Below are 8,864 nucleotides of genomic sequence, written 5' to 3'. Positions count from 1 at the left end.
TGATTGAAATGAGGGAGAGAATTGAGATGTAAATTTTGTTGTTTTTTTTCTAGGGAATATATTAAAGGGCATTCTTGTCTTTTTAGGTTAACTGGCTTTGGGGTGAGACTTTTTTTTTTGTAAAATTGGTCAAATAAGTGTTAATCGGTCATTTTTAAATGTCCAACTATTCTTATTTGAAGTATATTTTTTGTGATAAAATATAATTTAGGTATCAAAGTGTAAAATAAGGTAAAGTTAATGTATTATTGGCGTATTTTACCCTCTAATGAGTATCTCTGTATATGCTTCGCATGTATGTTTATTTTAATTGCATTGCTTAATTAGTTTGTTGAAATTAAAATTGATATTATTTTTTTCACTGTATTTAGTCAGAGGGGAGGAGAACTACCCAAACACAAAGTACACGAACAAATGCTTCAATACCAACTGTTGTTCCGCAAATAGTGCGTTAGATGACAGATGTAAGCTGTATGTAATTTATATTTTTTTTTTGCATAAGGTAATGTGCTAATGTAATTAACTGTATTCATTTAAGGCTCAAGTCAAACTGCTGCATCAACATAGATTGCACCGGTAAGTGTTGTTATGTGATTGAAAGGAGTGAGAGAATTGAGATGTAAATTTTGTTGTTTTTTATAGGGAATATATTAAAGAGCATTCTTGTTTTTTAGGTTAACTGGCTTTGGGGTGAGACTTTTTTTTTTTTTTTTGTAAAATTGGTTAAATAAGTGTTGATAGGTCATTTTTAAATGTCCAACTATTCTTATTTGAAGTATATTTTTTGTGATAAAATATAATTTAGGTATCAAAATGTAAAATAAGGTAAAGCTAATATTGGCGTATTTTACCCTCTAATGAGTATCTCCAAACTTAAAAGTACCAATAATCTGCATAAAAATAAACGAAATTTATATCTCTGGCGGCTCATTTCCGTCTCCGGTGACCAAGGATTACCGAAAAAGAAAATGAACTCTTCGTTCTCTCTCGATCGCCTGTACAGGAGTTTTAATTCTTTTCCGTTTTCACATAATCGGAATACGGTTCAAACTAAAACTTTCAAACTTCTACTTCCGTCTCGTTTCGCCGAATCACGGAGCCAGAATTGCTTCCGAAACTTTGCTTTTCCACCTAATTGTTTTCAAGTTCTGCTGAGGCATGGGTCGGTCCGGTCCCGCTCTGTTTCCTTTTCGCGAGTTAGGGTTTCGTCGGATGGCACTGAGTTTGATCCTTTACGAGAAGATACTGAGCTTCAGACGCCGAGCTTCAGGGAGTTTATAACGTCGGAGAGGGTTAAAGTGGTAGCCATGCTTGCTCTGGCACTCTCGCTCTGTAATGCTGATCGGGTGGTGATGTCAGTGGCGATTGTACCTCTGTCTCTTGCTAATGGATGGAGCCGTTCCTTCTCCGGTATCGTTCAGGTTGTCTTCTTTAATAGATTTACGTAATTTGAATTCATTTTAGTAATATATTTGCGTTAGGCATGCTATTAAATAATTTCACATATGCTGTTGCGATTTTCCTGCAATTTTATCACCTGTGTCCCTGATTGATTGCTAGATACTTGTGGCAGTCTTCGTTCCTCTGGGGATACCTAATTTCACCAATTGCTGGAGGCACTTTGGTGGATTATTATGGTGGTAAGGTGGTCATGGGATGGGGTGTTGCCTTGTGGTCTTTAGCTACCTTTCTTACTCCCTTTGCTGCGGAAACTTCAATATGGGCTCTAATGGCCATGCGAGCTTTACTTGGCATTGCAGAAGGTGTGGCTCTTCCTTGCATGAACAACATGGTAGCAAGGTATTGAGTGCCTCTAGTACTTAAAACTCCTGTCTGATAATGGCTGGTACAACGATTATATGCATTTTGCACCTCTCAACTCAAGAATTCCTGTTTTCTAGTTAGAAATTGCTGATTGGTGAAGCTAAAATGTTGAAGAAACTATATGACCTTTTTCTTTTAGATGGTATCCATCGACAGAACGTGCCAGGGCCGTTGCAATTGCCATGGCTGGATTTCAGCTTGGATGTGCCATAGGACTCACACTATCCCCAATTCTCATGTCAAGGGGTGGTATTTTTGGGCCATTTGTTATTTTTGGATTATCTGGATTCCTGTGGGTTTTGGTTTGGTTATCTGCCATATCAAGCTCTCCTGATCGAAGTTCCCAAATATCTAGATTTGAATTGGAGTATATACTAAACAAGAAGCTTACATCTTTTCCTTGGGAGAATAAACCGAAGACAACCACAATAATTCCGCCTTTCGGACGCTTGCTGTCCAAAATGCCAACATGGTCGTTAATTGTCGCCAATTCCATGCATAGCTGGGTACTGCCTGAACTCCCTTTGATTTTTATTCTTGAATGTGTTTTGATTTCTTGATATACTTCTTTAAGTGGCTGTTTGTGGTGGTGCTAGAGCTAGTTTCTAGCATACAGAAGTCTGAATATGATTACCTACTACTCCAGTATAGCTTTTTTCCAATACTAATTCAAAGTTAAAAAAATATCTGCAGGGTTTTTTTGTTATTCTCACCTGGATGCCCATCTACTTTAACTCGGTAAGGCTAAATTCTAAACTACCTGATCTTACTCTGCATATCATTCTGCATTCTTTCTGTATTTTTGTTTTTTGGCTACAAATTCAGTGTAAGATGTATTCTTTTGGGTTAAAATGGAGGACTCGCAATGCAGATATTTCATGTTGACCTCAAGCGTGCAGCTTGGTTTAGTGCTGTTCCATGGAGTGTGATGGCATTTATGGGATATGTTGGTGGCATGTGCTCAGACAAGTTGATTCGAAGTGGTACAAGTATCACTGTGACTCGCAAGATCATGCAGGTGCCTTTTCTTCACATGATCACTGTGCACGTCTTTAATTTTGAATGTGCAGAAACTTGGTTCTCGTTCTTGGTGCACTCTCCATATGTTTCAGTCCAAGCATGAGTAATTGAAATGCAGTTTACAATTATACAGATCTAGAAATTGATAATAGATCCTTTAGACTGTACATTATTTTATCCCATTTCCCCTTATTTTCGTTAGCTTGATCTTTTTGTGCTTATCTAAAATATTGACTTTCTGTTAAATTGCAGTCAATTGGTTTTATCGGTCCTGGGGTTGCTCTTATTGGCTTGACTGGTGCTAAAAGCCCATCTGTTGCATCTGCTTGGCTTACATTAGCTTGTGCATTGAAAGCTTTTAGTCACTCTGGTTTTCTTGTGAACTTTCAGGTTTGTATACTAAGAATGCCATGATCGCTATATGTTCTGAGGATTTTTTTTTTCATGTTAGTTGACATTTTTTCACTTTTCCATTTCCAGGAGATTGCTCCACAGTATTCTGGTGTATTGCATGGTACTACTGAATATAATATTTCGACATCTCAGTTCAATTTAATGCTTCTGTATTTTGTGATCTGTTTGCATTTGCTACTTAGTTGGAAAAATTTAGGAATAAGGAAAACATCCTATGGGCGGGAGGAATAGGGTAGGTTGTTGTGGAGGGGGCAGTAGACAAGATATATAAGGCAAAATAGGTCTAAGAAGCTGGTGAGAAAGTAGATAGTCTCTTGAACAATTGAAGTTTCATTTTTAGGTTTTAATTTTGACTCCACTTTCTTTTAGGAATCTCAAATACTGCTGGAACTTTAGCAGCCATTGTGGGAACAGTTGGAGCTGGCTTCTTTGTGGAACTGGTTGGTTCATTTCAAGGATTTTTGTTGCTCACGTCGCTCTTATATTTTCTCTCTGCTCTGTTCTACCTCATCTTTTCTACTGGAGAAAGGGTCAATTTTTGATAAAATGGTCAGTATAAGCAACTTACCTTCTGTTGAATAACTTATTCTCATGATTCCAATGAATTTGCAGTTTCTTTATCTGATTTACATTCAGCTATTGCAGAGTGCTGTTATTGTAAATGAGAAGTTGGTATTTGAGCAGTATTTTAGAAGGATTTAAACTTCTGGAATTATTGAATTTTGTGTATGTACTATTTATAGAACCATGGAGAAATCAATTTGAAGTACATACTGGCTTATTGGTTGTTTATAGTGCTGAAGGTTGGAGATGAAGACTGCTTGACAGCCCCCTCCTGCTTAAGAGCTTCCAATGTACCGAAGAAAATAGAACTCGATTGCGGCAGAATGTTCAATTGACTATTGATGGCCATTGTTGTTGTAGCATATTCATCAGTCTGTTTCTTTCTTCTGGTTTACTGATGGGCTATGTTTGAATTTTTTCTGAACAGTTACCTGAATAGGTTTTGGCTCCATAAACCTGACTGAATTGTATAGAGTTTGGAGAGTTTCAAGTAAAGCAGTAATGTTCTTCTTCAAGATGGTCTAGAAGATGAGCAGTAGGAATTGTCATCTTGGCACTGAAGGAGATTAACATGTAGTCTTTTTCATTCTTATATTTCTTCTAGCATGTTCTATATGAAAGAATGTACAGTGGTTTTTTCTTTGTAGTCCCTCAAGAATCATCAAACACGTGTTTACGACATGTCTGGGCTCAGAACTCAAAAAAAAAAAAAAAGAGCAATCATCTTGCAGAGTGTGATATACTTTTTACCATGTTCTAATTACCGTCTTCCTTTTTATCTGTATCTGTTAGCTTGAATGGAATGATATATGCAATCTTTCAGCTCCAATAGCTTTCTCAATCTTGCACCATATAGTATTGTTAGTTCTGTATCCCTCTTTTGGCTGATTCTACTCATTAAATCAACAATTCTGCTAAGCAAGGTGTAGACAAGTAGGGATTAATGGATTGCTTTGTAGAACATTAAAGAGCTTACGATGTTCTGCAATATGGTTGGTTTTAGCAAGTAGGGGGAATGTTATGGAATGAAATGCATAATGCGCCCAAATCTTCATTCTGATTCATTTTACAGTTCAAATGTATGGAGAGAAAAATGTTGTAATCCGATCTGCAATTCCCAACTTCGTTTTAATGATCAGTTGAAATTGCTTGTAAAAAGCTATTCTATAAAGCTTTGTTGGAGCCTTTCCAAGTTGGGAACTTCATAAGCAGCTAGATTATTATTATTATTATTATTTATTATTTATTCATCAATTAATACGCTATTGACTTGGTTAATGGAATACTAAATTTTGGTTTGTTGACTTATGGTTCCTTCTAGACAAGTAGATAAATACAATGCTTGAATTAGTCTTAGAAACATTGAATAAGAAAGAGACAAGGTAACCCCAAGAAATTCAGTTTCTTACAAGATTGAGCAAAGAGACATATTCCAATTCTGCAAATGAGGGAAACACCGAGCACTTATAACCTGCAGCCATGCCACAAAACTAGCACTTACAAAAAAAGCAAGCACCGTGGAAGATCTCAATCTCATCCTTTCATAAACTATATCAGAAAACTAGCTGGAGCTTTCAAAATATTCAGTTTCTGGGAAAAAAAGCCTTCTGGAACTGTGACTCGCTCGAGCAAGAGTGACAAGAAAGTTGGAATTTCCTGTAAGTTTTACTATCTTAAATTTTCTTCTTTTCTTCATTCAAGAAGTATTATGCAATAATTGCATATGCCAATGACTTCTTTTCCTGTAGAAAGAAAATCTCTTCACTTGATATGAACACTTATTCTCCTTTTAGTAGCAATTGGAAAAACTTGATCAAGTTTAGCATCATAGATAATAGATTAGCATAAATCATATTGCATTATGATTGCTTCATATCAGTTAGAAGGGAGCTGCGCCATCCATTAACAGTCTCTTCTTTCAGAAACTAATTTTCTTCATAGGCTGCAGTTTCAAATGACGTTTCAACAGGAAACAGTAGCAAAAGTTCATCAAGTTTCAAGTTTTCTAATTCCTATAGCTCTTCCAGCAATAGAAGTGGACCGGTTGGCACGCTCACTTGCTCTATTGAAGAGATATTTAAGGCAACTGCAAATTTCTCCTCAACAAATAAGATTGGAGAAGGGGGTTTTGGAACAGTATACAAAGGGAAACTCATGGATGGATCTCTTGTTGCTGTGAAGCGTGCTAAAAAGGTACAATGACTGTAACCTTTGACACGAAAAGAGAGTGTGATCAATCCATATAACATTCTAACTCTGGCAGAATGATTATGACAAGCTTTTGTCAATGGAGTTCAAGAATGAAGTACTTGCTTTGTCTAAGATTGAGCATTTGAATTTGGTGAGATTACATGGATATGTTGAGCATGGAGATGAGCGTATAATTGTTCTCGAATATGTTGGCAATGGAAATCTTCGAGAACATCTAGACGGTAAGTGAACTAAAGACTATTTATCAAACTCGAATATATGCTGTTGTAGCTCACAATTTTAATGGAGCTGTGGATCATATGACTTGAATTCTTCCATCCAGTTGTGTAGATGCTTCAGCTTAATGTACGACCAACATGATTTAGATTTAGACTGATCATTCCGCAATGCAGGGACACGGGGGAATGGACTGGAGATTGCTCAACGTTTAGATGTTGCAATCGATGTTGCTCATGCAATAGCCTATCTTCATATGTACTCAGGTATGATATATGTGGCACCAAACAAATTGATGATGTATGACTAGAGATGGTAATGTGGATTATCGAATCTGAAAATTCTTATGCCCATACAAATGCCAGATCCACCAATAATCCACAGAGATATAAAAGCATCAAACATTCTAATAACAGAAAAACTCCGAGCCAAAGTAGCGGATTTTGGGTTTGCAAGATTGAGCACAGAAGATCCTGGTGTTACTCACATTTCAACTATGATCAAAGGAACAACTGGGTACTTGGATCCTGAATATCTGAGAACATATACACTCACTGAAAAAAGTGATGTCTATTCTTTTGGTGTATTGCTTGTTGAAATAGTGACTGGAAGACCCCCTATTGACCAAAAAAGACCACTAAAGGAAAGGGTAACAACAAGATGGGTAAGTTATTCAAATATTCTCTTAAACACATTATTTCAAGAAAAGATGAATGAGAACATGGAGATATATATGCAGGCAATTCAGAAGTTAAAAGAAAAGGAAGCCATAGTAGCAATGGATCCAATGCTAAGGAGAAGTCCATCATCAAACATGGTAGTAGATAAAGTCCTTGAATTAGCTAGTAGATGCCTTTCTTCTCATAGGCAATCAAGACCTTCCATGAAGGAATGTGCTGAAGTGCTTTGGAAAATTAGAAAAGACTTTAAAGATATAACCCTCTCTTCTTCCTTTGCCTCTGCTCCACACCAATCTGCAAATTTTCCTCACAGAAATGCAAAGAAGAGCAGAGAACAAACCTTTGGGATTCAAGATGGTGAAAACTATAAATTCATTTCTGCATAATTATGTGAATTTTGGTATGACTTTTTAGATTCTTTTTTCCTTTTTGTGTTCTTTGGTTGTATCGGCCCAGTCCGGATTGCAATATTGGAAATGGAGTGTGACTCGGATATGTTAGAAAGGTGAGTTTCCAATACTTGTATACACGTTTTATAGACAAACATCAAACAATTTGTGGATTATCAAATTTTTTTTTTGTAAGAAATATATCGCACGTAGAGGAGACTAACATCAAACTATCCTGATTCGAGAGGATTTTCAAATGGTTTAATTTTAGAAATAAAAATATGGGGTAAATTACACCCATGGCTCCTGAACTTTGCACTTATTTTACGTTATGCCCCTGAAATTCAAGACCGACGTTATGGCTTTTGAACTTTACACTTTACTAACATACAGTGGTTTCTTATAAAGTTGATCAATATGATCACTCGAATTACTAACATAATGGTTTCTTATAACGTGATCATTCCAATAACAGGTAACCCTTGTAGAAATGATATTTTGAACAACTTTAATTTTTGAATTTTTAGATTTTAAGGTCATTTAGGTATTATTTGGTTAGTAGAAAGAAAATAGTTGTTTAGATAGAAATGTTTAAAAATTCTGATTTGGAAAATAAAAAACCGTAGTTTCATGGGAAATATTGTTCTAACCAACCTTAATTCTTTAGATTTTTTTATTATTATTTTGAGACTCGTTGGTCATTTTGACGTGGTCAATGTTAAAAAGAGTCATTATGTGATCACGTTAAAAAAGGTTATTATGTTAGTAAAATGTAAAATTCAAGAGTTATAATGTTCAGTTTTGAAGCATAAAAAAATAATGAAAGTAAGTGCAAAGTTGAGGAGTCATAAGTGTACTTATCTTAAAATATGTGGATTATGGCCCTGTTTGGGAATTAGCTGTTAGCTGTTAGCTGATTACATTAGCTGATTTGACTAGCTGTTTGTGTAGACCTGTTTGGTAAAAATTAGCTGATTGATAATAGCGGTTTGTGCAAAAAGACGAATAAGGGCATTAATTTTGGCGCAGTAGAAGAGAGAGTCTATCTATTAGGGTTAAAGAAGTCCATTAATTTTAATATTCCAAAACGCTAATTGAAAAAGCTCATTTTAAGAGCTTTTTCTAAATTAGCGTTTTCATCTCAAAACTCTCTCCCCAACCTCTCTCCACCAAACACTCCAATCACCGGTTTTGGTGGTCAAACCTCTAAAATTGGTCAAAACCGCTCTTTTTATCTCAAAACGCTCTTTACCAAACAGGGCCTATATGTTTTGACTTTTACTTTTTAACCTAATTTGGTACTTCGTCTTTGATCTTGCATTAAAATTGAAAGGAAAATGGAAACACTACTAAAGGTGCCTGGTTTTTTTTTTTTTCCATCTTTGATCTTGCATTATAATTCAAAGGAAACTGGAAACACTACTAGGTAGTCCCTGATTTTTTTTTTTTTTCAAATTCGATATATTGAGCTTTCTATTATTAACTATATACTCTTACTTCGCTTCCGGAAAGAATCCATCCAAATTATATAGCTAGTAAATACATG

General features: G+C 35.7%; 2 protein-coding genes across 8 annotated transcripts; both read left to right on the top strand.

Moving 5' to 3' along the window:
• Window positions 1-860: 860 nt before the first annotated feature.
• On the top strand, window positions 861-4,651 carry LOC136232399 (probable anion transporter 4, chloroplastic). 6 transcript variants are annotated; one of them, XM_066021539.1, is made up of 9 exons: window positions 861-1,421; window positions 1,574-1,800; window positions 1,964-2,330; window positions 2,518-2,562; window positions 2,696-2,842; window positions 3,097-3,234; window positions 3,325-3,358; window positions 3,628-3,807; window positions 4,250-4,651. In XM_066021539.1, exons 1-8 carry the CDS (start codon window positions 969-971, stop codon window positions 3,798-3,800), a joined length of 1,584 nt encoding a protein of 527 aa, XP_065877611.1. In that variant the 5' UTR covers window positions 861-968; the 3' UTR covers window positions 3,801-3,807; window positions 4,250-4,651. The 6 variants fall into 6 exon arrangements, with proteins under 6 accessions (XP_065877611.1, XP_065877610.1, XP_065877609.1 ...); XM_066021538.1 differs by having other exon boundaries at window positions 4,062-4,651; XM_066021537.1 differs by having other exon boundaries at window positions 4,002-4,651.
• Window positions 4,652-4,786: 135 nt separating this feature from the next.
• Window positions 4,787-7,499, top strand: LOC136232400 (calmodulin-binding receptor-like cytoplasmic kinase 1). 2 transcript variants are annotated; one of them, XM_066021543.1, is made up of 6 exons: window positions 4,787-5,480; window positions 5,771-6,015; window positions 6,086-6,254; window positions 6,426-6,515; window positions 6,615-6,913; window positions 6,989-7,499. In XM_066021543.1, exons 1-6 carry the CDS (start codon window positions 5,267-5,269, stop codon window positions 7,313-7,315), a joined length of 1,344 nt encoding a protein of 447 aa, XP_065877615.1. In that variant the 5' UTR covers window positions 4,787-5,266; the 3' UTR covers window positions 7,316-7,499. The 2 variants fall into 2 exon arrangements, with proteins under 2 accessions (XP_065877615.1, XP_065877613.1); XM_066021541.1 differs by having other exon boundaries at window positions 6,615-7,499.
• The last annotated feature ends 1,365 nt before the right edge of the window (window positions 7,500-8,864 follow it).

The sequence above is a fragment of the Euphorbia lathyris genome, chromosome 6 (assembly GCF_963576675.1).
Source record: "Euphorbia lathyris chromosome 6, ddEupLath1.1, whole genome shotgun sequence".
Taxonomy (NCBI): domain Eukaryota; kingdom Viridiplantae; phylum Streptophyta; class Magnoliopsida; order Malpighiales; family Euphorbiaceae; genus Euphorbia; species Euphorbia lathyris.
Note: the sequence above shows the minus strand (reverse complement) of the source record. Positions and strands in the feature narration are given on the sequence as shown.

Excerpts from the sequence above, each read along its gene's own strand:
- LOC136232399 (XM_066021539.1), top strand. The coding sequence starts at position 969 with ATGAACTCTTCGTTCTCTCTCGATCGCCTGTACAGGAGTTTTAATTCT. Across the intron at positions 2,331-2,517 it reads CCAATTCCATGCATAGCTGG|GGTTTTTTTGTTATTCTCAC; the intron begins GTACTGCCTGAA and ends AAATATCTGCAG. Across the intron at positions 3,235-3,324 it reads GTTTTCTTGTGAACTTTCAG|GAGATTGCTCCACAGTATTC; the intron begins GTTTGTATACTA and ends TTCCATTTCCAG.
- LOC136232400 (XM_066021541.1), top strand. The coding sequence starts at position 5,267 with ATGAGGGAAACACCGAGCACTTATAACCTGCAGCCATGCCACAAAACT. Across the intron at positions 6,255-6,425 it reads TCTTCGAGAACATCTAGACG|GGACACGGGGGAATGGACTG; the intron begins GTAAGTGAACTA and ends TCCGCAATGCAG. Across the intron at positions 6,516-6,614 it reads CTATCTTCATATGTACTCAG|ATCCACCAATAATCCACAGA; the intron begins GTATGATATATG and ends TACAAATGCCAG.